This window comes from Chiloscyllium punctatum, chromosome 13 (assembly GCF_047496795.1).
Source record: "Chiloscyllium punctatum isolate Juve2018m chromosome 13, sChiPun1.3, whole genome shotgun sequence".
NCBI classification, from domain to species: Eukaryota; Metazoa; Chordata; class Chondrichthyes; order Orectolobiformes; family Hemiscylliidae; genus Chiloscyllium; species Chiloscyllium punctatum.
Window position 1 is genome coordinate 91,461,010 of NC_092751.1, and position 27,401 is coordinate 91,488,410.

Genomic DNA, 27,401 nt, shown 5'->3' on the forward strand with positions numbered 1-27,401 from the left:
TAATTGATTATGTAAGGACCCCAACAATGGGGAAATAATTAACAAGGCTAAACTTGGGTGACAGACTAATAGCTCGATGCACCAGTCCAAAAATCAAAATTAGTGAAATTGCACCAAGTGACGCAGGACTGGGTTAATGAACAAGAGGGTGAAAACAACTTATGGTTACTGTTAGAAGCACTTCTGATTGACGCGTTCCCTAAACGTCTGCATTCCATATCACAAAACCCAAGCATGAGGAAATAAGAACAACCAAGGGGATTGTCCTGCACGTAAATCCTCTTGTGATCCTGACTAGTAAGAGTTTAATCTTTGAAGCCCTTGCAATTGCTGAAAGATTCTATTCACTGGCTGTAGTCTGAATGCACAAAGGAGAGGTGATTTGCTGCAAGGAGTCATTAACCCTACTTGCATGATGTTTTGGGTAATGATTAATCAAACTGGATTTTGGAAAACAAGCAGTAAAGTACAGTCACTCTAACCTTGACTAGGTTGTCGCTGTGTTAACTGGTTAGGAGTGGCAACATCCACAGTCTGATGGGTAAACCCCTCAAGTCTCCTTATTTGCAAAACACAGAGTGGAGAGCAAGGCAGTGGGCCAAGTCAGAATCCACCGAAACAGCTTGGTGAGGAAACCTGTTTTAAAAGGTGAATGGCACTCTTGTTAATTTAGTATGGAGATATCTGCCAACTGCTGATTGCAGTAATGAAGAATAATGTTATCTGTTTGATTTTTAAGAGAATATTGGACCAATTAGTAAGAAATTGATCTGCATGGCTGCAACAAGATTTTGGGGAGTGCTGGACTGCATTTGCAGAATCCTGGGGATTATAACTGCTGCAGGTATGTGAAAATCATCTAAACTACATAGCAATCACCAATAGCTATAGCCCACCGTGCTTATATTCAGAACTGAGTGCCAGACATCCCTCATTTACTGAGTAGTCCATTCAGGATTCTATATTGAAATCGTTAGACCCACAGTTGCACAATGCCTCACAGGAGGTTTTAATATTTGGAAATATTGCAAGGATAGCGTTTAACTTGCTGTCAGCTTTAAAACTGCCTCTTCATGGTATTTTTGAATGAAAGGTTGTTAATAAGGTGAAAGTAAAAGTGGATTTTCAACAGCAATTTTGTGGAATCCCCTTGCAAATGTGAACATAACCCATTGGGACCCACTAGAAGTGTTGAACTGTTCCTGAGTTTAACTTTTGGCATGGAATACTGCAGCAACACAACTAAAAGACTTAAACTTACTCTACAGTGTCAGAGGTAACATGCACGTAGGTGGGATGGTAAGGTGTTTAAGATAGAAATCCAATGACCGCATGAAACTCTGGAGCCTGTCTTGATTGTGCTGCTCTGGCCCCAAACCCTTGATGATGAAAGATGGCAAGACTCAGGTAGTTGAGCTAGAATTCAAGGTCACTGCTTTATCAAATTATTCTAGCAAGGAGCAGGAGTAGGTTGCAGCTGGATGTAGGATATGGACACTGCCATTCGGTCCATCAAAATGTTTTTTTTGGTCTGTGAAGAAAATAAAATGTGGGATTTTGGTTTAAAATTACATCTTTATTCAGGAGAACAAATGACAAACATGGTTCGGTTTAATTATCTGGGTACAGTTGGCGCAAATTAAAAATGGTCTGGGTCCAGAGGAGCATTTGTTTCTCACAGAGGGTGGTGAGTGTTTGGAAAGGGCTGTCAGAGGCAGTGCTGGAGGTGAGTACAATTTTGTCATTTAGGAAATGTTTGGACAGGTATGTGGATAGGATAGGTATGGAGGGATATGGACCAAATGCAGGCAAATGGGGCTAGTTTAATTGTGAAAACTGTATGAAGGGCCTGATTCCATGCTGTAAACCTCTATGACTGTATGGATGCTTACTTAATTGATTTTGATCATTTGCTGAAACTGAGAGAGAAGAGAATCATTGTTTGCTTGCTCCATGCAGTCTAGTACTCCACCCAGTCTGCATCTTCCTTGAGATGTAGACAGACTAAAAATTCTATATCATACTTTATCTTGTTGAGAACTAAAGGGCCACAGACCAAAGTATGACCATCACTGAGGGTGGCAAAATAGAACAGATTGTGAAATTAATCAAAAAGAGAACTCATCATCCCAAGCGGAAGATGATAAAGTTTCACAGTACTGAGGTCCTGAGAAAGAATTAGATGAAATAATCAAAGAGCAACAGCAGGGATGGAGGAGTAATCATAATAATGGGAACCTGGTGGCAAAGACCAGAAAATTAGTGTCAACAAACTAACGAGAAACAAGGTAGAATGTATAGAAACAAGATAGAAACATTGGAGGTGTGTGAGAGAGAGAGAGAGAGAGAGGTGTATATCCATCAAGTTTCTCCTTGCCCCGATTCAAAAGTACAAAATAGACATGATGCAAGTTATTCTAGACAAGGGAAATTGTACTCAGTATCTGGGTAGATCAAGACTTCTGTCACAATCAGACAGGATTTTTGCTGAATGGGTTTAATCCTGGTCATCCACAGTGAAGCCAAGACGAGTTCACAAGCCTCAATCATCACAGACAAATGAAATATGCCTGTGATCTGGGGCACTAGTATGAGGGAATACTGCAATGATTATGGATCTCTATATCATACGTAATGTCGTGATCATATCAGAATGAGATGGAACTTGGACCCAAGATGATATCTCAGATATCTCCGCTTCTACCCTTTCCCTTGTACAATGTTACATTTGATAAAGCCTGTTAGTGTTCACTTAACCGAATGCAAAGCTGACCTTGCACTGCGGTGTTAAATAGCACCTCCAGTCGATGGACAGCATAATATTCCCAAAATGTCCCTTATATATGCTCACAATTGGAATAGAGTATGTAAGTATAAAAAGGTACTGATGTTTACTTGAGGGATTTAACTTTGGATAATACACTAATGCGTTGAAACTTCTCAACTCACGAGTGAACTCTTTCACCAATAGAAAATGTTGCTGCAGTAGTGCAAAGAAGGATTTCTAAAACTGATTTGTCACTTCTAACATCTTAAGTAAGAGTTATTATTGGATCAGCTAACTGCTTTTGAATCAGGTTTTGCATTACATAGTAGTACAAGTAAACATGATTTCTGAGCTGGATTAAGCCATTTGGTCCATCCGAGAGCTATCATTGACATTCCATCTCCCATAAACCATCCCCTCTTACAATAAGGAATGTTTAGATTAGATTAGATCCCCTATAGTGCAGAAACAGGCCATTTGGCCCAACCAGTCCATACCGACCCTCCGAAGAGTAACCCACCCTGACCCATTTCCCTCTGACTAATGCACCTAGCACTATGGGCAATTTAGCATGGCCACTTCACCTAACCTGCACATTTTTGGACTGTGGGAGAAAACCAGAGCACCCGGAGCAAACCCACACAGACACAGGGAGAATGTGCAAACTCCACACCGACAGTCGCCAGAGGCTGGAATCGAACATGGGATCCTAGTGCTGTGCGGCAGCAGTGCTAACCACTGAGTCACCATGAAGAGAAAATTCATAATCAGTTAAAGGCTCGAATGTAACCTTCATGTCCAACTAATGTTTATAAAGCCACACAAACCCTGTCCTCTTTGCCTGTTGAATTTCTCAGTGATTCATTATTCTTTTACGCAATAAAGATTTGAATAAGATTTCACAGGTTAATTATTTTCTTTAACTCTTTTCCAGCCAAAGTTATTAAATAGAACCAATTGAAAATCCTGAAATGTTTTCAATACATTTTCGGGTCTGATTCAATGTGGAAAGATGTTGGTGCGAGGGGAGCAAAATGGTGCTTATACCAGATGATTAAAGTTAGTTTAAAGGACATGTGGCACCATTGTTTAGTGTATCAAGCTTAGTCTGAATGAGGTGCCTTTCTATGCTACAGAGCAAACTGGAAGCCTTGTGTATGACACATCCCCAAGACAGGATCTGAGTCTTGGTGTCATAATCATAGAGTCATGCAACATGGAAACAGACCCTTTGCTCCAACCAGTCCATGTGGACCATAATCCCAAACTAAACTTGTTCCACCTGCCTGTGCTTGGCCCATATCCCTCCAAACATTTCTTATTCCTGAACTTAACCAAAGGTTTTTCCAACATTGTAACCATACCCACATCTATCACTTCCTCCTGCAGTTCATTCCACACACGAACAAATTTCCCCTCATATTTTTTAAAAATCTTTCTCCTGCCACCTTAAAAATATGCCCCCTGTCTTGAAATCCCCCACCTGAGGGAAAAAAAAATTATCATCTTTCAGAATCACCTCCAACAATCTACCCACCACCGAAGTCAAACTCACAGGTCTGCATGTTCCAGGCCTCTCCTTTCTTAAACAAAGGCACAACATTACCCACTCTCCAGTCACACTGGCTACTATGCTGCACGTGGCGCAATCTGAAAATATGCCATGTACACGCAATTGAAACAAAACCAGGGTGTTTGACCAAAGAGCCCAAACACACACTATTGTTATTCTGCTAAGTAGTCAACATTTAAATCAACATTAAGATCAATTCAAAATTGGAAACATACACCATTTTGCACAGGACCTATTACCACATTGTATCCAACACTGAGTTTGGCATTTGATACTACATTGTATCGAGCATTGTGTCTGCATGCACATTGCACTGGGTTTCTCTGCATCATTGTATATGTCATTGTGCTTTGTATTTTACACATTGTGCGCAGCACTGTAGTTGGTATTACAAATAGATGTGTTTGTTGTCAGACTCGTTACCAGGTGGCACAATGAATTTGCACAGAAAAAAAACAGCAATGCGGCTGCCTATCTCAAAGATGGTGCTGCCCATATGTTCACAGGACAGAACAGAGGCAAATTCGTAAGTGCAAGAAAGGCAACACTATATGTGGGTTGTAGACTCTGAGACATCAGCGCTGTACTCCTTATGGATTTGACGGCTGAGCAACTGGGACCCTTTTTCTACCGAACACAAAGAAGAACAAAGAACAAAGAAAATTTACAGCCCAGGAACAGGCCCTTCGGCCCTCCAAGCCTGAGCCAATCCAAATCCACTATCTAAATTTATCACCTAATTCCTAAGCATCTGTATCCCTCTGCTCCCCACTTGCTCATGCATCTGTCTACAGAACAAGAAAGAGCATAGACAACAGGGTTCAAGGAAGGGGAGCTGGAATAGACTGTCCACAGCTGTCTGTCATGGATATGTGTTTCTAAATGACTGTCTCAAAAAGCCCTTTAGGTTTAGCAGTTACTTATTTCCTCAGTTGACATTATGCCCTCAATGACAAGCCACATTACTCCTGGATAATTATTCAGTACTTGGATCAAACATTGGTCAGCACGTAGTTGGACTTAAGTCACAGCAGATAGTGAAACATGATGGAGTATCCTTCACTGTGGTCAATCCTATGTTCAATGCCATTTATGCAGGTTCAGGCACACACAGGCGACTGGCATGTCGACATGGCTGCCTGATGTCACAGGGGCTATCTACATATGCACGGCTGTGGGGCCATCTTTGTCAGCCATGTTTAAAGTTGAGAACATGACCACTGATTCCAGGCAACATTGTACCCAGCACTGTACTCCCTCATGTTAAAACAAATGTTTGAGGAATTCACTGCCAAGTGAAAGTAACTTCAAGAATCCAATTTTAGGAGGAAAGAGATGATTCAGGTTGGTGGGATACAGATCACTGTATGATCAAAGATTTGTTTTGGGATCTTCTCTGTTCACCACTTGCATTCATTATTCAATCCAAAACAAAACTCGAATGAAACAACACAATGAAAAAACAACCTAACAGTAATGTTAAGAAACAAACTTAATGCGTTAAAGTTTCTTTTACATTCCAAAATCTAGACTCTGATTCAAAAATCTTCCACATCTCAGAAGCTCAGCGAACCCACATTGGACCTTCTGGAGCAACGCTACTGTCAAATGGTTTTGAAATGAACTCTGGTTATTTTTGAAAACAAGAGGAAATCAGGTCAACGAGAAAGACAATTGATCAGACATTCCAGCTAAAGACAGTAAGTAATGGAATATCCTCAGTGATTCAACCTCAAGGAAAGGATTTGTTGACAAATGATGGACAGTTTCTACATTGCTAATTATCATGTTTTGGAATGGATTGTCCACAAGAGAGCTGGAAGTGGATTCCACAGTAATTGTCAAAAGGAATTTGGATATGAACTTAAAAAGGAAACATTTGCAGAAGGGCAGGGAGAGAACAGACAGAGTGGAACTAACTGCTCAGTCCACAAGACAGGTACAATTGTCTGTTTAGAGAGAAAAACACTGCAGACGTTGAAACAGGAGGTTGGAAGAACACAGCAAGCCAGGCAGTATCAGGAGGTGGAGAAGTCGATGTTTCGGGTATAACTCTTCTTCAGGATTGGGGAATGGGTAGGGAGCTCAGACATCAACAGAGGGAGGGTCATGGGAGAAAGATAGGTAGGATAAAGAGTTTCAAAACAAGGTTTTACTCAGCATAAATCAACTTTCTAAAATGAAGTGAAGTTGGGAATGATTCATTCTTTGTTCACACATAGTACAAAAATAGAATGCTGCTGGAATAAAATGTGAACAATCTAGGGAAATTATAATAGAATCACCCCATAAGCAAATTTCAGAGATCCCAGGACCAACTTTTTAAAAATAAATAAAATCACGGATTACTTATGTAAGAAAAATTTCCCAAGACAGTTAGTGAAATCCGTTCAACATGGGAACAGGAAAAGGCCACTCAGCCCTTGGAGCTTGCAATTCTGTTCGAGTCATAGAGTGAGAGGGCACTGAAACAGGCCCTTCAGCCCAACTTATCCATGCTGACTAGGTTTCCTAAACTGAACTAATCTCATTTGCCTATGTTTGGCTCATTACTCTCTAAACCTTTCCCATCTGTGTACCTGCACAAATATCTTTCAAATGTTGTAATTGTACCCACCCCTGGCATTTCCTCTGGCAGTTTGTTCCATATACATACCACCCTCTGTGTGAAAATGTTGCCCTTTAGGTCCCTCTTAAATTATCCCCCTCTCACCTTAAACCTTTGCTCTCCACTTTTGGACTCCCCTATCCTGGGGAAAAGACCTTTGCTATTCACCTCATCTATGCCATTCATGAGTTCATAAACTTCTCATAGACTTCTTGTAGTACTGGTGGCAGTTTCTTAAATCCAGTTGACTGGCTCGGAATTTAACTCCCAGACAATCCAGTCCCAATCTCTTCTGACGGTCATACTCAAGGACTTCCTGCACACCCACCTTCGATAAACCACTGCGTCTTTCATCTAATCCACCTCCACTACATTTTTGGTTCTGAAGTTCTTGCTCCCTGTCCTGATGATCCATTTTCCTTTGTTTAAAATTGCAGCAACTATATTCAACAGCTGCCTCTGATAATTAAATGTAACTTCATTTTAAAATAGATTGCCTTTAAGAACAGGAGAGTAGCTGTTCCATGTGATTTGGTCAGAATGGATTTTGAACTTAGAAAGAAATCTGATGTTTCCCTTTCTGAATAGATTCACAAACTCTTAACATTCGCCTGTTACCTGTGTTTTTGTTTTTGCTGCTGTTTACCTATTATTTACTATCTATGCTACTTAACTATGTGATCTGTCTATCTTGCTTGCAAGACAAAGCTCATCACTGTGCCTCGGTACATGTGACAATAAATTCAACTCAATTCAGTTCAATTCAATTCAATTCATTTATGTCGCAACACAGGTCTAGGTTACCCTAATGCCTTTTACTGAGTGTTTACACACTATACAATGAATCTGACTGTGACCTATAGTTGTTGGAAAGGAAAACAGGGAGAGGAATAACAACACAGAGCTTTCAATGCAATAAATAACACAGGGCACCTTGTGAACAGAAAATAAAAAGGCAAGCAGGCACCAAACAAGTTAAGTAGAAATTAAGAGAAGTGACTAGAAGATTGAATCAAAAATCTGAGTTTCAAGAAAACTTTCAGAATGATTGCAAAGAATAAGGTCAAAGTTGTCAAAGTCTCTTGCACAATGAAAGAGTGATGCATAAACAGCTAGAGCAAGAGAATTAAAGAGTGTAGTTAAACATAATGGCATGGCCGCAAAAGGGTTTTGAAGATGATTAGGATTTTAAATTTAATGTGTTGAGGGACCAGATGTCAGTGTAAATCAGTAAAACTAGGATCAATGGGGTTTTAATTTTGACCAAGACAGAAATAAATAAACAGTTTGAGTTTTGGCTAAATTAGAATTTAAGGTTTGCGAAGGATGGAAGGCATTTTACAAACCTAAGATGCAAAAGTGGGGATAAACTTTGTGACAGCAATGGGAATAAGGCAAAGGAACAATAGTTGTCTAATATTGAGTTGGGTGTTTTCAAAAATATTTTTAACAATCACTGAACCTTGAGATTTGAGTGGTGGTGGATCTTCATACAAAGTAATCTCAACCAATGGAGAAAGGGTTTCTGAGAAAAATGTTAGCTTTCCTGTGAACATCTCAATTGAATCATAACCAATTCATGCCTTGACTTCATTTACCCACCTCAGCCCTTTCTGCCATGATGCCTATAATGAACAAAAATCACTTAAAATTACAATTAAAATGATACATTGAACCAACCTAAATTGCTGTTATCTCTTTCATCTTTTAGAACAGGTTGCAGGTTTCTGTTCATCAATATGTAAATCCCAGAACTTTTTTTAAGTCTCATGCTCGAGATAACTTAAGGTTTTATTTTTTAAAAAGTGACAGCTCAACTCAGACAATGAATTAAAGGTGTGACATTAGTATCCCAATCTTGAGTCAGACTGGTTCTATTTCCGAGGTGGGAGTTTGTAGAATGTTGTATGGATTGACTGCCTGTATTGACTGCCTACAGGTTATGTGTTTTTGAGCAGAATTTGCATTTGCGGAATTGTATTTGCAGATACATTCCATTTTTGCTCGGGGGGGAACTCAAGCTGCGGGCAGTCGCACTCAATCCATACAATGTTTTGTGGATTCCGACTTTGGAAATAGGATGGGATTGAGGGTGATTTAGCAGTTTGGATCAGAAATTGGCCAGCTGAAGGAAGATAGAAGATGGTGGTTGATGGGAAATGTGTATCCTGGAGTTCAGTTACTAGTGGTATACTGTAAGGATCTGTTTTGTCATTTTCATAAATTACTTGGATGAGGGCATAGACAGATGGGTTAGTAAATTTGCAGATGACACGAAAGTCGGTGGAGTTGTGGATAGTGCAGGAGGATGTTGCAGGTTACGGAGGGACACAGATAAGCTGCAGAGCTGGGCTAAGAGGTGGCAAATTGAGCTTAGTGTGGAAAAGTGTGAGGTGATTCATTTTGGAAGGAGTAATAGGAACACAGAGTACTAGGCTAATGGTAAGGTTCTTGGCGTCGATGAGCAGAGAGATCTCTGTGTCCATGTGCACAGATCCTTAAAAGTTGCCACCCAGGTTGATAAGGTTGTTAAGAAGGCATATGGTGCATTGGCTTTTATTGGGAGAGGGATTGAGTTTTGGAGCCATGAGGTCATGCTGCAGCTGTACAAAACTCTGTGGTGTGGATGCATTTGGAGTATTGCGTACAGTTCTGGTCACCGCATTATAAGAAGGATGTGGAACCTTTGGAAAGGGTGCAGAGGAGATTTACCAGGATGTTGCCTGGTATGGAAGGAAAATCTTATGAGGAAAGGCTGAGGGACTTGAGGCTGTTTTCGTTAGAGAGAAGAAAGTTAAGAGGTGACTTAATAGATTCGTACAAGATGATTAGAGGATTTGATAGGGTGGACAGTGTGAGCCTTTTTCCTTGGATGGTAATGGCTAGCATGAGGGACATAGTTTTAAATTGAGGGGTGATAGGACAGATGTCAGAGGTAGGTTCTTTACTCAGAGAGCAGTAAGAATGTGAAATGTCCTGCCTGCAACAGTAGTAGACTCACCCAACTTTAAGGGCATTTAAATGGTCATTGGATAAATATATGGATGATAATGGAATAGTCTAGGTTAGTTGGGCTTCAGATGGTTTTACAGGTTGGTGCAACATCGAGGGACGAAGGGCCTGTACTGTGCTGTAATATTGTATGTTAATATGTTCTAATTAATTCTGCGCCTGCTGGGTTTTTTTTTGCTGAGTCATTCCATATTCCCACACTCCTTTATGTGAAATCTACTTCCTGATTTTACTACTAAATCCTTTGGCTTTAAATTTCAGACTGTACTCCTGTTTTCTTTTTGGATTCCCCACCAGGGGAAAGGATTTCTCTGAATGTAACAAAACTCTTAAACTTTTAGTAAACCTCAATGAGGTTAACTCCCGCCCATCTCAACTCAAGGAACCAGAAGCCCCAAGTTTTTGGAAAGGCGAATGGGCTCCTGTATCTGTTGCCAGTGAAATTTGTCTTTGGCAGTGTTAAACCAGTGATAGTGTATCCCTGATGAATTTTCACAATAGACTCAAGGTAATTTTCCATAGCCTTCACTGTTGAAGTGACCAGTTTCACCTTCAAAATTGTGTGTAGATTTGATAAAGAGGTGTATATACGAATTTCTATGTTAACTAGAATCTATGATTGGAACTGCCAGTAGGTTTTGATCTCATAGAATACCTACAGTGTGGAAGCAGGCCATTCAGCCCATTAAGTCCACACCAACCCTCTGAAACCTATTCCACTCAGATCCACCCTGCACCACGCGCCCTCCCCCCCCCCACCATCCCTGCATTTCCTATGGCCTATCCACCTAGTCTGCACGTCTTTGGATTGTGGGAGGAAACTGAAGCAAACCCACACAGACATGAGGAGAAATGCAACAGTCACCCAAGGGTGAAATTGAACCTGGGACCCTGGCACTGTGAGACAGCAGTTCTAACCACTGAGCCATCGTGCCATCAGCTTCAGCTGTTTCAATTTCTCCAGCTTCACATGGTCAGTTGTAAAAGAAAAGGAGTAACACTTGTAATCTATGTCCCTTATGCACAGATTGGAGCATCAATTTCAATCAGTAGCAGCACTGTTACCCACCTCCCCCCCACCCCCGGAGCAGAAAATTGTGGAGTTACATAATGCTCAGCTCAAGGAAGAGTAGAAAGAGAGTGCTGCATTCCTGGTGTGAGGTATTTTCTGGTTTAACATCAAACCAAGGTCCTGTTTTCCATTTCAAGTAGATGTAAAGGTCCCATGGATCTTAGGACAGAGAGTTCTTCTGATGTTCTGATCAATGCCCAGCCAACAGCACCAAGCCAGAATAACTGGGCGCCTTTCTCATTGTTGTTTGTAACCAAATCGTCTGCAACAATTTCCCTTCAATCTTGCTTCATGCACCTCCAGTGCAGTGTAACCCTCGATGCCTCACTCTGTCTAAACACCCAATGATCCGCACGGTGGCTCAGTGGTTAGCACTGCTGCGTGAGTTTCCTCCGGGTGCTTTGGTTACCTCCGGTGAATTGGCCATGCTAAATTGCATTAGTCAGGGGTGAAAGTAGGGGAATGGATCTGGGTGGGTTGCTCTTCGGAGGGTCGGTGTGGACTTGTTGGGCCGAAGGGCCTGTTTCCATGCTGTAGGGAATCTAATCGATCCATATATCCTTGCTTACTGCCTGTACTACTTGCAAAACAAAACATTTCACTTTACTTAGGTAGACATGACTACAATAAAATGTGTTGCTGGAAAAGTGCAGCAGGTCAGGCAGCATCTATCTTCTATGACTACAATAAATCAAATCAAATGAGAAATGACTGACAGCTTTTCTGCAAGTTGCAATTTGTGCAGCTCGACTCTGTATCCTGAGAATGTGAAAGTTGTTAAATGAATACATAGGAGAAAGTGAGGACTGCAGATGCTGGAGATCAGAGCTGAAAATGTGTTGCTGGAAAAGCGCAGCAGGTCAGGCAGCATCCAAGGAGCAGGAGAATCGATGTTTCGGGCATGAGCCCTTCTTCAGGAAATCCATAGCCAAATGAACAATTAGCCAACAATGCCCACACCCTATGAATGAATTTTTAAAAGAAACACAAGTCTCTCTTCCTCTTGGCATTGAAAACATCTGTCAATATGGTGGCAGACCAGGAGGACTACATTAAAATAAAAACAGATTTTGTTGCAAGTAACAAAAAGCAGGGAAGTGTCATTTGTATATTGGTGTGAATCATGTTATTGATAGTAGATACTGCAGGTAGAACATGAATATTTAATATTCCCATCATAAGATCAGGGAATGATCAAAGTAACTTTTTAAGACCTACCGACCCAGGCCTGGATTGCAAGAGGAATAGGTTAATACTCACAAGAACCACAAAATGTCCATCCAAATCAACAGGTCTCAAGAATTCCAAGCCCCACCTTGGAGAGTTTTCGGAGTTCCTCCCTTCCTTTAAGTAAACAATAACTCTGATACAAAACACTGCAAAGTAGCTGCTGCTATTTTTAACGATAATTAATTATGTTTAAAGCAATACTCAGTGACCATGGATAAACAAACTGCAAACTGTGAACATTTGTAGGTAATCTTTGCAATAACAGTTCACCTATATACAGTAGCCACCCACCTCTGTACCTGCGGAGGATATCTTCCAAGACCAACCACGGATAGGAGTGAACTCATTCATTTAAATGGGAAATTTACCTTCCCGGCAGCCCCCTTTTGGTCCCTGATTCTGGAAGGTTCCCTGTAATATATTCGGGTTGTGGTAAACCGTGGGTAACAGAAACCACGGAAACCGGACCTGGGGACATGGTGAGAGATGGGGATGGTGGCGGGGGGGGGCACTCTGTATCTTCATTTGCCTCCCCTTCTTAACTGTGTGGAAGTACAACAGTTGCCAGCAGTACTCTTCAATCTCACTTGTAACTATTCTCCACGTGTATGCCTGCGCTCCTGGGTTGACTACTTGGCCAGAGAAGCATCACAACCAGCCCTTACTCTATCCTGATGAAGGGTTAAGCCTCGGATGCTGCCTGACCTGCTGTGCTTTTCCAGCGCCACACTTTAGCCACTCTGACTCTCCAGCATCTGCAGTCTTCACATCTCCTGGTCGCTGTAAACCATATAGTGAAGCCTCTGCCAAGGATGCCCACCTTGAAGAGGTTTACCTCCTCCTTCCGCAAAGATTTCAGCGAGTCTCTCTCCCACTGCAACCCCTTGGTCATCTCCTCCGCCCTGAACCTGTTCAGCGCATCCTGAAACAGTCCCCATTACTAAAGCCACATCTCCTTCCTCAGCACCTGCCTACAAAACCGACTTATCCCCTTTGGACTCCAGATAACATTTAAACCATTTCAATTTGGATCAAACGCTACCTACAGCATATCGAGAAAGTGTCCTTCCTCCAGATCCTCAGCTTCACGCTCTCAGCCATGTGCCGACACTTACTCTTTCTACTGTCAGCCCTACCCCAGCTCAGGGTCTCACTCTCCCAGACCTGCAAAGCACCTCTGCTGTTCTTCATCCTGAGAAGGACATACACCTTCAACCAATGCTTTTTCTCCAGCCCTGAAGAAGGGTTATGCCTGAAACGTCGATTCTCCTGCTCCTTGGATGCTGCCTAACTTGCTGTGCTTTTTCCAGCACCACACTTCGTGAATTTTTATCCTATCCTCATCCAAAGTCCCAGTCACACAGCCTTTCATGAAGAGCAGGAACTTCAGCTGATAATCTCACAATGTTAAGCCAACAGAGTGACGTGGAGCTAATTCTATGCCTCCAGGAACCCCGTAGAAGATCAACACTTATATCCAACTGGTTCTCCAAATAGATTTTCAAAAACAATGAGCATCTGTGGAATCCACGGCTTATGAAAGGCCTTAGTGAACGTTGTGAGATCTTGCTGAATCAATCCAGTGCATTCAAATCCATGGAAGTGTGGTCCTCACCTGGACTCTGCATATTCTGGACCCATGGCTGACAGTTTTGGCCAGTCCCAGCAACACATTGACAGGGAGGTCCTCCAATTCTTTGAAACCCCCTATTCACCAGCGGAGCTGCAAGTCAGGAGCATTTAACTGAAGTTTAGTTAAAGAGGGAGGAAACATGTCCTTTAAACAGTGGAGTAGGAGCTGCAAACTCTTACTTTATACATGGATACACAGGAGCTAATGCTGGGATCTGTACTGAAATCAAATAATACTGGAGATCACAACGGGTCATGCAGTATCTATGGAGAGAGAGCAAACTAACGTTTCAAGCCTAGATGACTCTTTATCTCTGATGCGGCATTTTTTGTTTTCAAGTGTGAATACATACACTTGCTGCGGCCACAGTACAGACTCAGAATCTCAGTATCTGCAGAAGAGGAAATGTAATATTTGATACTCCTGCTTTTAGTTAATCCTTTCCATCCCGGTGATGCAGGGATTGATCCCCAAATTGAAGGCCACCCAGTGCAGGAACTTGCATCATCCAGATGACAAGGTATTTCTTCAAGATGTGTGTGGATGACAGAGCGCAAGGAAGTGTAGGACATGTAGGAGTGATGTATACAGGAAATGTTCGAGGGTTGATGTCGTGAGGCTAAAGGTCCTGATGAATTTTCTCTCAACAATCAGTAACTCCGCTTGAACAAGAGTGAGACCAGTTGGGATCCTTTCAAATATCTGCACCTTCTGCACATATTAAAACAAGTCAAGGTCAAAGCAATTGATCTAAGTACAACATGGGTAGAAGTGCCAAGACATTTGAGCAACCAATGCCTCCATTGACATCTGAAGCATGCCAATAAACACGTCTCCATAATGGCAAGTAAATCATTTCATTCGATTTGTTCATCCAAACCATTGATGCTTTTGAGTATGCTACACGCATTCAGCTAGTGTGCCTTTAAGAGACAATAACCTTGTGGTATTATTGCTGGACTGTTAATCCAGAGGCCCAGGTAATGTTTTGGGGACCTGGGTTCAAATCCTGCCACAGCAGATGGTGCAGTTTGAATTCAACTAACAAAAAAATCTGAAATTAAGAGTCTAGTGATGACCATTGTCAATTTTGAAAAAAACCTACCTGGTTCACTAATGTCCTATAGGGAAGGAAGCTGCCATCCTTACTTGATCTGACCTACATGTAACTCCAGACCCACAGCAATGTGGTTGACTCTTAATTTACTTCTGGTCAATTAGGAATGGGCAATAAAGGGTGGCTTAGCCAGTGATGCCCTCATCCTGTGAAAGAATAAAAATAAAATTCTATTTTTATAACGCAAATGTCTATTCTAATTCCATTTGATGCTTGCCTATGCTTCATCCATTATCTAATTTGGCATCCTATTTTATTATCTCTTTTTATTAATATTGCTCCCTTGAATCTGAGCTCCCACTCAGTTTCCCACCTTCCTGCCAATTTAGTTTAAACCCTCCCCAACAGCAAATCCCCCTGTGAGGATGTCAGTCCGGATCCTGTTAAGATAGTCATCCATCTTGTACAGGCATCACTTGCACCAGAACCAGTCCAAATACCTTAGTTACCTGGACCCTCCTTCCTACACCATTTATCCAGCCACATAATTACTCTCTAATTCTATCACTACTCTCACGAGCACTTGGGACTAGAAGCAGCAATCCTTCAGTTGGTGATGTTCCTATGAATCAGCGGACCATGTCCTTCCAAACCATGCTTGTGATTTTGGAAGGCACTTCAAGGGAGCCTTGGTGAATTGATCCAGTGCATCTTGTGGATAGTACGCACTGAGCATCAATGGTGCAGTGGGTGTTTGTGGATGTGGTGAGGTTGTGCAAGTTCCCCTCCAAGCCATTCGCCATCCTGACTTGGGAATATATGATTGAAGCCTGGGAAAACACTTATTGCACATTCCCAGTTACCCTGAAGAAGGTGGTGGTGTGTTGCCTTTCTGAACCAGTGCAGTCCGCTAAAAACCTTCACAATATTAAAGGGGGATATCCAGGATTTTGATCCAGCGACACATAAGGTTCATGCACTCCACATAGATTATTCAGTCCAGGGGAATCACTCCCTCCACATGGATTAATCACTCCACATGGAGCGGTCAGGGAGTCATAGAGTCATAGAGATGTACAGCACAGAAACAGACCCTTCGGTTCAACCTGTCCACACCGACCAGATATCCCAACCCAATCTAGTCCCACCTGCCAGCACCCGGTCCATATCCCTCCAAACCCTTCCTATTCATATACCCATCCAGATGTCTTTTAAATGTTGCAATTGTACCAGCCTCCACCACTTCCTCTGGCAGCTCATTCCATACACATACTACCCTCTGCGTTAAAAAGTTGCCCCTTAGGTCTCTTTTATATCTTTTCCCTCTCACCCTAAACCTATGGCCTCTAGTTCTGGACTCCCCCACCCCAGGAAAAGACTTTATTTATCATATTCATGCCCCTCATGATTTTGTAAATCTCTATAAGGTCACCCCTCAGCTTCCGACACCTCACGGAAAACAACCCCAGCATATTCAACCTCTCCCTATAGCTCAAATCCTCCAATCCTGGGCAACATCCTTGTAACTCTTTTCTGAGCCCTTTCAAGTTTCACAACATCTTTCCGATAGGAAGGAGACCAGAATTGCACACAATATTCCAACAGTGGCCTAACCAATGTCCTGTACAGCCGCAACATGACCTCCCAACTCCTGTACTCAATAATCTGACCAATAAAGGAAAGCATACCAAAAGCCTTCTTCGCTATCCTACCTACCTGTAACTCCACTTTCAAGGAGCTATGAAACTGCACTCCAAGGTCTCTTTGTTCAGCAACACTCCCTAGGACCTTACCATTAAGTGTATAAGTACTGCTAAGATTTGCTTTCCCAAAATATAGCACCTCACATTTAACTTAATTAAACTCCATCTGTCACTTCTCAGTCCATTGGCCCATCTGATCAAGATCCCGTTGTAATCTGAGGTAACCTTCTTTGCTGTCCACTACTCCTCCAATTTTGGTGTCATCTGCAAACTCACAAACTATACCTCTTATGCTCACATCCAAATCATTTATCTAAATGATGAAAATTAGAGGACTCAGCACTGATCCTTGTGGCACTCCATTGGTCACAGGCCTCCAGTCTGAAAAACAACCCTCCATCACCACCCTCTGTCTACTACCTTTGAGCCCGTTCTGTATCCAAATGGCTAGTTCCCCCGGTATTCCATACAATCTAACCTTGCTAACCAGTCTCCCATAGGAAACCTTGTCAAATGCCTTACTGAAGTCCATATAGATCACATCTACTGCTCTGCCCTCATCAATCCTCTTTATTACTTCTTCAAAAAACTCAATCAAGTTTGTGAGACATGATTTCCCATGCACAAAGCCATGTTGACTATTCCTAATCAGTCCTTGCCTTTCCAAATACATCCTGTCCCTCAAGATTCCCTCCAACAGCTTGCCCACCACCGACGTCAGGCTCACTGGTCTATCATTCCCTGGCTTGTACACAATTCCTTCCCCCCAAAAGTAAATTGCCTTGGCAGCCTCACAATATGCCATTTCTCTTCCTGCTAATGATTCACTGTGACTTCTCACTTTGTCCATTGTTCGTCTTTTTGTCCTTTATCTAACACAGAGCCCGCATAGCCAAGCATTACACAAATTATAGGAAATGGTCTCAGAGGTTCATGCTCAAACCCTGTCTTTTGTGTTTGTTTCTCTATGAACCTTTCTGTAGACCCATTTGTTGCATCTTTGTGTTGTTGCAGCACTAAATCTGGTTGTGTTCGGAACTGCATCTGTTATAATGAGTGTTCAACATCGTTTATTAAAATGGCCTATTCTTGCTCATCACCAGTTCTGTTACTGAACCAGCAGACTGCCTTGATAATTATTGTCTTTATTATTCTGCAATCTCACTGATACATGGGTCAAGCAGAATAAAGGATTTAATCCTTGATGAAATTCATTAAGAACATTCCAATATTAAGCAATGCAACATTCACAATGTGAAAAGGAACACTATCTTGTATTGGGCACTTGTCAGCATCAGGCCTCTACAGGTCAACTATAGAATCAGTATCTGTGCCCCAACTATGTCACATCATTTAATAGTATCCCCTACTGTGCTGGTGTGATTTTTCTTTTGTTTCCACACCAGTCGTGTTGCAGCCTCTATTGAAGGAGGATACCAGCCACTGGCATTTCTTTGTCTTGTACAAAACAAGCTTAAATCCATTCCACACAGGACACCAGGCAGGAGAAACTTGCAGCCCATCAGTCTGACTCCAGGCCCGAAACAATGTGGCTGAGTCTTAAGTGCCCTCTGGGCGGTTAGGGGTAGATAGTAAATGCTGGCCTAGCGAGGAAAGCAATCTTTTGCCAGAAACCAGCACAAACTGGAGGAGGTGATGGCCCAGCGGTATCATCGCTGGATTGTTAATCCAGAGAGGAAACAAGGACTGCAGATGCTGGCGAAGTTGGAGTCAAAACGTGTGGTGCTAGAAAAGCACACCAGGGCAAGACAGCATCCGAGGAGCAGGAGAGTTGATGTTTCGAGCATAAGCCCTTCATGAGGACTGTGATGAGGGGCTTATGCCCAAAATGTTGATTCTCCTGCTCCTCGGGTGCTGTCTGACCTGCTGTGCTTTTCCTTTCCAGTGGCACACAGTTCGACTCTGTTAATCCAGAGACCCAGGTAATGTTCAAACCTGGGTTCGAATCCCGCCATGGCAAATGGTGGAAGTTAAATTCAATTTTTGAAAACTGGAATGAAGAGGCTAATGGTCACAATGAATCTGTTGTCAATTAATGGAAAATTTCATCTAGGAAGGTACATCCTTACCTGTTCTGGCCTACATGTGACTCCAAACCCACAGCAATGTGGTTGACTTTAACTGACCTCTGGGGTAATTAGGGATGGGCAATAATTGCTGGGCCAGCCACTGATGCCTCATCCCCTGAATGAATAAAAAAAAACTCAAGCTCCTGTACTGTTTCTTGCAGAGTTTTTAAATAGCTTCTGAACTCATAGAGAGTTGAACTTTCTCTGGTTCCTTTTGTGAAGCATCCTACCACACAACAGGGAGGAGACAATGCTGCAATGTGATATACAATGAGTTCTGGAGTGGGAGCAGAGGATGAATTGGGAACGGCCTTCCAAATGGAGAAAATTAAACATCATTGTTTAATGGGGTGTGTGCCTGACTGATAATTCCAGTATTTGGTCTCCATCCCTAATCGCCTTTGAATTAAATGATTTGATAGGGCTAACAGAGCAATTCAGAGTCAACTACATTGCTGTGGATTTGGACTCAGATGTAGGCCAGACAAGGGAAGGTACCAGCATCCTGATGTTCTAACCAGTGTTTCCCTACAGAACAAAGAGGATAGGAACTGGATAGATTTTTAACAAAAATCAATGGCAGCCACAGCTACTGAGGCTATCTTTATACTCCACTGGTTGCAGTAGGATTTGAACCCACATCCCCAGAATCAATAGGCTAGTTGCCTCAGCACTACTCCACCATTGCCTCTATGAGGCACAGGCCTGTCCAAGGTTGACATCTGCAGATGCTTCCCCGTTTAAGGAATATTGCTTCTAACTGGGTCATCTCTGTCTCCCAGAATTTTAATGCACATGATTATGTTTGACCTCCGTTTTCCAGAGAACACAAGTCCAATCCTCCAAGTTCTTTTCACATAATTAACACCTTTCTGACCAATCAGAATACACTCACAGGATAAAGCCAAAGGTGAGAATCTACAATCATGCGGAGATTCTTGAATTTCTGCAACTCGTTCCATTCGAGTAAAGAAGAATCAAAGGGGATTTAATTGAGGATTTTTAGGTTATTAAACATGTTTGTCCCATACATAGCAATAGACTAATTCATCTAATTGAAATGTTGGTGGGTCTGATATTCGGCTTAAATTTTTGTTTTATCCTGTCATGGGATATGGGCATCCCTGGCTGAGTTAAGCATTTATTGCCCATCCCTAGTTATGCTCAAGAAGGTGGGGAAGAGCTGCCTTCTTGAACAATTGCAATTCATGTGCTTTTGGTACATCCACAGTAACATTAGAGAGGGAATTCCGGGATTTCAGCCCAACAACTCTGAAAGAACAGTGATATATTTTCCAGTCTGGGTGGTAAATGGCTTTTATCTGAAAGAATGTGGAGAGATCCTTTTGGAGTACTGGATGATTTTCCACAGAGAATGATTGAGGCATTAGGAATAGTTTTGGATTGGTCGAGAAATGAGCTGCCAAAGATACAAGGAGCCAAACATCCTCTTTCTCTATTGCAAAAATATTTGTTTCCATAATATGGAATCACTGTCACCACCTCTCAGTGAGGCAGTGTGTGCTGTCCACAAGAACAAATTCACCAAGGCTCCTTAGACAGGACCTTCCAAACCTATGACCACTTCTTTCTAGATGAAAGGGCAACAGGTACATGGGAACGCCATCACCTGTGAGTTGTCCTCCAAGCCACTCAACTTGGAACAATATCACTGTTCTTACTGCATCGCTGGTCAAAATCCTTGGACTTCCTCCATATCGGCATTGTAGGATACCTGCATGAAATGGCCTGTGACAATTCAAGAAGAAAGTTCACCATCACTTCAGGGGCAACTAGGAACTGGCAATGAATGATGACCTAGCTAGGGATGGGCCCATCCCATGAGTAAATAAACATTCTTAGAATCTTTCTGAAGGTAGTGGTATGACCAAAATATAATATCCAAAGGTGACCCACATAACTGGTTTATCCTACATGTGCTGTTCCTAAAGGCAGGTTCTTGATTCATTGTATACTGATGCTTTGTGTTAAGCTATTTTCTTGGCAGTTGTTGCATGATTTACCCACTACCGACTGCATTATGACAAGCAGGCATCACTATATATGTCTATCAGAACGTTGGTACACGTGGTATCAACTTGCATCCTTGCCAATGAGCACATTTAAACCTCTTGGCTCAAGGGATAAAAGTACAATGAAATGTAGGATGACTTGCTCTTGAATGGTCTGCTTATGATCTGTTAATGTTTTATTCAAATCTGCAAAAGACTCAAAAGATTGATGTAAACTCCAAAATCACCCAGAATATCTGAACCACAGAGACAACCAAAGATCCAGCATTGAGATACTCTTGTCCATGTTAATTGAATTCAGGTAAAATGTTACAATTTCAGACAGCTCCTTTGATCTACCAATACTGAAGTGGCTTCAAACAATCACTCGTTGGGTCTTTAATGTAGTTATACGGTTTATACCAAGTTTGACAGCTTATACTCAAAACAGTTCTTGTTGGTGCATTCCTGAAATGGGTTCCCAGTTCTTTTCCCTGGTCAGACTCTGCCACCTACCTGTCACATGGAGAAATGCTGCATCCATTTGTGCTGCAGGGAGAATATTAGAGCCCGATGGTTCAATGAAATAAGGCAACGTTACATTTAGGGAGAGTGCAACTGAGAATGTTATGCTGTCTATGCTAGTTCAGACTGCACCCGCAGATTTGAAACTCTTGAGTTATTTTGTAGTTGATGACCAGATTTTCATCATTTACATAAATGGTTTGGATGTGAATATAGGAGGTCTGGTTAGTAAGTTTGCAGATAACAGCAAAATTGATGCTGTAGTGGACAGTAAGGAAGGTTATCTCAGAGTACAATTAGATGGGCCAATGGGCCAAGGAGTGACAGATACAGTTTAATTTAGATAAATGTGAGGAAATGCATTTTGGCAAGGCAAACCAGGGCAGGACCTATACAGTTAGGGGTAAGGCCCTGGGCAGTGTTACCAAACAAAGAGACCTAGGGGTGCAGGTGCATAGTTCCTTGAAAGTGGAGTCGCAGGTAGACAGGGTGGTGAAGAAGGCATTTGGCATGCTTGTCTTTATTGATCAGGGCATTGAGTAAAGCAATTAAGAGGTCATGTTGTGGCTGTACAGGACATTGTACAGGCCTTTCCTGATGAAGGGCTTTTGCCCGAAACGTCGATTTCACTGCTCCTTGGATGCTGCCTGAACTGCTGTGCTCTTCCAGCACCACTAATCCAGAATCTGGTTTCCAGCATCTGCAGTCATTGTTTTTACCCTGTACAAGACATTGGTTTGGCCACTTCTGGAATACTGCTTTCAGTTCTGGTCTCCCTGCTATAGGAAAGATGTTGTGATTCTTGAAAGGGTTCACAAAAGATTTATAAGGATGTTGCCAGTGTTGGAGGGTTTGAGCCATAGAGAGAGGCTGAATAGGCTGGGTGTTTTCCCTGGAGTGTCAGAGGCTAAGGGCTGACCTTATAGAGGTTTATAAATCACGATGGGCGTGGATAGGGTGAAAAGCTGTGGGTAGGGGAGTCCAGAACAAGACGGCATAGGTTTCAGGTGAGAGGGGAAAGATTTAAAAGGGACGTAAGGGGCAACTCTTTCACACAGAGTGTGGTGCGTGTGTGGAATGAACTGCAAGAGAAAGTGGTGGACGCTGGTATAATTACAACATTTAAAAGGCATCTGGATTTGGACGTGAATAGGAAGGGTTTAGAGGAATATTGGCCAAGTGCTGGCAAATGGGACTAGATTAATTTAGGATATCCAGGTCAGCATGGACAAGTTGGACCGAAGGGTCTGTTTCCACGCTGTGTTCAGGTTCTATTCAAGAGAGGCTGGAAAATTCTGTGTTTATTGCCATTCCAAAACAACTTTTCCAGTTGCTTTCAACATTCTCCTGGGGAAAGCAGGGAATTCTTTTATTTCGACCCAGCAGTTAAGAATGAATGGCGACACATATGAACATGTCCAAGTAATTTTAAGCACTTTCTCATTTTTTTTAAAATATACCTCAAACGGACCTTTGATTCAGTGAAATTTCTCGAGCAGAGAGCTAGCACAGCAGCAGCAGGGCTGAATGGTTTTCTCTGAGCTTTAACCATTCCATGATCCCACGTTCCCATGAAATTGTAACTTTTGTTTGAAGAGCTAACACTGAAATGAGAATGCTGCATTTCGAAAGGATTACTTGAAGGTTGTTGAATGATATGAAACTTCACTTGGAATCTAATTGGTAAAAGGCAAAAGAACTGTTCAACTAGCAGCAAATTGATATTAATGACATGCTTTCTGTCCATTTAACACATAGTTCTTCTAGGAGTGGGGATAGACACTGCAGTTCAAGGGCAGTTCATGAAGCTGGCTGCTTATTTGCTGTAAGTATAACAGACATGATTTCCATACTTTTATGAAAGCTTTGTAGATGCATAAAGACAGATTGAGTGGTTAATGTCTCCTTTCATTTTAAGATTTGCTGCCACAGTCCTCATCATTTTGGAAAGCCCGTATTTCATTGGCATTGTGTTCGTCCAAAACTGTCCGTAAGTAGAGCTATGTTTTTCAACAAGTTCCAACAATCCTGTTGCTGTAATGTTCCTGTGTGCCTCAGTACCTGACACTGCAAACAGCACTAACATCACCTTTCCATCAATGAACATAAATCCTGTCATTGGGCTCTTGTGGTACAATGGTAGTGTCCTTACCTCTGAAGTCAATAACATAGGTCCAAGTCCCACTCATTCCAGAGAAATGTAATATAGAGCCATAAAGACAGTATGGAAACACACCCTTCGGTCCATGCTGACCAGATGTCCTAAATTAATTAGACCCATTTGCCAGCATTTGGCCCTTATCCCTCTGAATCCTTTCTATCCATGTACCCATCCAGATGTCCTTTAAACGTAACATTTATACCAGCCTCCACCACTTCCTCTGGCAGCTCATTCCACACACGTAGCACCCTCTGTGTGGAAAAAGTTGTCCCTCGGGTCCCTTTTAAATCCTCCCCCTCTCACCCTAAACCTATGCCCTCTACTTTTGGACTCCCCTACCTTGGGAAAAAGACCTTGTCTGTTTATCCTACCCACGTCCCTCATGATTTTATAAACCTCTATAAGGTCACCCCCTCTGCCTCCAAGGGTCCAGGGAAAACAGCCCCAGTTTATTCAGCCTTTCCCTACAGCTCAAACTCTCCAACCCTGACAGCATCCTTGTACATTTTATTCAGCACCCTTTCACATTTAACAATGTCTTTCCTATAGCCGGGGAGAACAGAGTTGAATATTGCAATTCCTTCAGTCTCACTGGGCCATGATCCCATAATGCACTCCCTAGTGGCATTGTGGGTCCAATTGCAGTGAAAGGACTGTAGTAGCTGAAGAAGGGATCTTACCACCACTTTCTCAAGAGCAACTAGGGTAGGGCAATAAGTGTTGGCCCAGCCAGCAACATTCACAAGACATGAATGAATTCAAAAATATATGTATATATATATATATATATATATACACATTTTATATCAAATTTTTAACATTAATCATTTGCAGTGAGAAACAACTCTCATATTTCCATTATAGAAAGACTAGTCTCTTCCATTTTCATTCCTTTTCAGCTAAATCAATAAATGCTGACTTCTCTTGTGCTAAATATTTAATGGAGAAAGGCATGGATTAGTAGAGTCCAATAAAAGTGCCTCATTTCAGAGGAAATATTTATAGTGTGGTTGCAGTGCCTTGTTGAATTGTCCTTTCTTTCAGTTTGAATCTGATTTTACATCCCAAAAATGAAAAGTCACATTAAAAAAAGAAAAAGTGTGCTTAGATTCACCAGATGGACTAAACCTTTCTCATTTGATTTCTAATGCACTCTCTGATATTGCGGTAGATATTGAAATTCAAAACATGATCTTGTTCTTTTAGCATGTTCTTTGATAAAATGGACAGCAAGATTTGGAATCTCTGGAAGAAGGCAATGAGGCCGAATGGTTTACAGAAGTTTCTTATTTTCATCTTTCTGTCCGTGGCTTGCTTCTTACACCCAATTCTTATTTGGCATGCAACTATCCCAGGTGGGTAGTTTATGAATTTCCAAGTTGAGTTTTTAATCTTTGTCTTTGGTCCCTCAATGTGTCTCCTTTACAAATGATAAAAGAAATTAGTGAGCAGTAACACAATTGTACACCATTGTGTTACAATCTCCATCTTGTCCGGTAATTCCTAGTGACTGTCTGGGACAGGACTTAAACCTTCTAACTCAAAGGCAACAGTTCGACCTTTGGTTAAATTCTCTTAAGGTCCTAAGCAGAAATGTTTGTGTATTGTGTGTCGAAAGCAAACAAAATCAACAGATCATCCACAAACTGAAGGAAGATCTCATCTTCAGACTAGACACCGTACAACCCTTTGAGTCCCAACACCTTCAGATTGTGAACCCACACCCAATTCTTCCCTTCCTTTTAGCTTTACTTCTACTCTTGATCATGGTGTCCTCTCCCCCCTCCCACCCCAGTGGGATTGTCTGTTCTCTCCATTCTGGCAGTGAGACACGCCTTTGTTCTGCCATACTCACATCCCGATCTGCATTATCATCATCTTTTGTCCCCCAGCACTCCACTCCCCCCAGCTATTACAAAAATGCTGCCCCCTCCACACTTCACCCCAGCTCTGATTTGAAAAGTCATCTAGACACGAAACGTTAGCTCACTCTCTCCACGAATGCTGCCTGACCCGCTGTGATCTCCAGCATTTTTTTGTTTCCAGAACATCAAGGGTTGCAGGTTTTTACTTTGAATGTTATCAGGAACCATGGAGGATTGCCGCACTAATGTTGCCATGAAAATCTCTTCCAGGCGCCATGTTGATAGTGAGCGGTCTTGCCTACTTTTTTTTGAACCTGAGAAAACGGTATCAAAGGAACATGCCGGAGGTGGAAAACATACAGGTATGTTCCCAGGACTATATCAACGCCGTGACCCTGACAGATGCTGGGCAGATGGAACAAACCTACCACTTCCATCGTGGCACCGCAGAGAGGAAATTAGCTGGCGTCAGCTACATGTGTAACATCTTCCGATTCAACAGCAAAAGGCCACTGTCCAATGAAAGTGTACGGACGCTTCAAGAAAGCACTTTTGGCAACCTGAGCATACATCTGAAGAACAAACATGCACCGTTTCTGGAAAGTTCTGTTAAAATTATCCCATCTGAGCCTAATAGCCTGGAAGAGCATGAATTGGAATCAGAAGAAACCACCTTTGACAAAGCAGCAATAATACCAAAGTGAGGGTTTATTCCACACTGTTGGTGTGTATTCACATTCCAAAACACGCCGTTGTGATTGAATACGGACATCAACATTTTTATGACTGCAAAGTATCTGCCGAAAGAAAGCTTTGTTTTCCTGTAGAGCCTTTCACATATCCACGATAGCTGCAAATGATTCACAGCCACTGATTTACATTTTGAAGTGTCGTCACTGCTGTTTTGATGCCAAACACTGCCATTTGTGCACAGCAAGCTCCCACAATAAGATAAGTCAGCAGTTGGCCTTCTTTTGGTTGTGTTGCTTGGACGATCAGTGGCCAGATCACCATGAGCAAAGTCACCACTTTATATTTGACTGAACCATCTTGGGGCTTCAGATTAATGCCTTACTTGATAGACTTTGACAATGCAACGTCCCCTCAATACTGCAGCCAAATTCAGGAGTAGGGTTTGAAGGATTACCTTTTGACTCTGGATGGCGTTGACACTTGTAACCAATGGCACTGGATATTTATTTGTATAAACAAGACTGTGTGATTCACTAGGGACTTGAAGGTTGCATCTCAGCAGTGGGGTACGGGGTGCAATGGAGAATGGTGCCTAGTGAAAGCAAAGTAACTCTCTATGGGACGGGGAGTATCAGAGCAAGATTATAAACCTGTAGGAGTAATTCAGTCTCATGTGACAGTTTTAGATTAACAATGCATTCATGCAATACACTCACACAGTGCAACTGCGAAGAAAGACAAAGGGATTTCATAATCACTGAGATACAGACTAAAAGGGCAGTAATTGTCACAATCTGTAGTGACAATAAGCACATGACTGTTAAATGCATTTACAATCTCGCCATGTATAATGGTGAGAACATGTCTTATCATGTTCTTTGCTTATGTTTATAAAATAAAGGAGAAAAATGGGGACAATTCACTGGATAATTTTGGCCAATGATTGTACAGCTAAATGTGAAAGGGTTAACAGTGAGATCACTTTTTTGTTCCTGGTGTATTGTTACCCTTTTTGAATCCTTTTTTGTGTTTCATCCCCCACCACCCCCCTTTTTACTCATTCACACAGAAAAAAAGAAATTGTTCTACTTATATTGCCAATGTTTGTCTTGTTCCGTAAGAGCCCATTTCAGAGATGGCTCTCATTGCCATTCATTTGGAACCTGAGAAGACAGGAGCAGGAGGAGGCCATTCTTGGTCATGGCTAATCACGCAACTCAGTCCCCTGTTCTCACTTGTGCAGTATATTGTGGATTTCCTCCCCCACTTGGGGCAATGGAGTTTACTTCACCTTCCTGTCCCTCTGTCCTGCAGTAGCTAGTGCTACTCAGCCTGGCCTTATTCCCTTCTCCCATGCATCCTTCAAACTAAGGGAAACCCCCAATGAGATGCTAATGGTC

The 27,401-nt window shown here is 42.1% G+C and overlaps 1 protein-coding gene across 2 annotated transcripts; it reads left to right on the top strand.

Moving 5' to 3' along the window:
- Window positions 1-436: 436 nt before the first annotated feature.
- On the top strand, window positions 437-27,058 carry tmem72 (transmembrane protein 72). 2 transcript variants are annotated; one of them, XM_072583207.1, is made up of 6 exons: window positions 437-648; window positions 740-844; window positions 23,041-23,107; window positions 23,201-23,272; window positions 24,650-24,798; window positions 25,579-27,058. In XM_072583207.1, exons 2-6 carry the CDS (start codon window positions 775-777, stop codon window positions 26,010-26,012), a joined length of 792 nt encoding a protein of 263 aa, XP_072439308.1. In that variant the 5' UTR covers window positions 437-648; window positions 740-774; the 3' UTR covers window positions 26,013-27,058. The 2 variants fall into 2 exon arrangements, with proteins under 2 accessions (XP_072439308.1, XP_072439309.1); XM_072583208.1 differs by having other exon boundaries at window positions 437-626.
- Window positions 27,059-27,401: the final 343 nt, after the last annotated feature.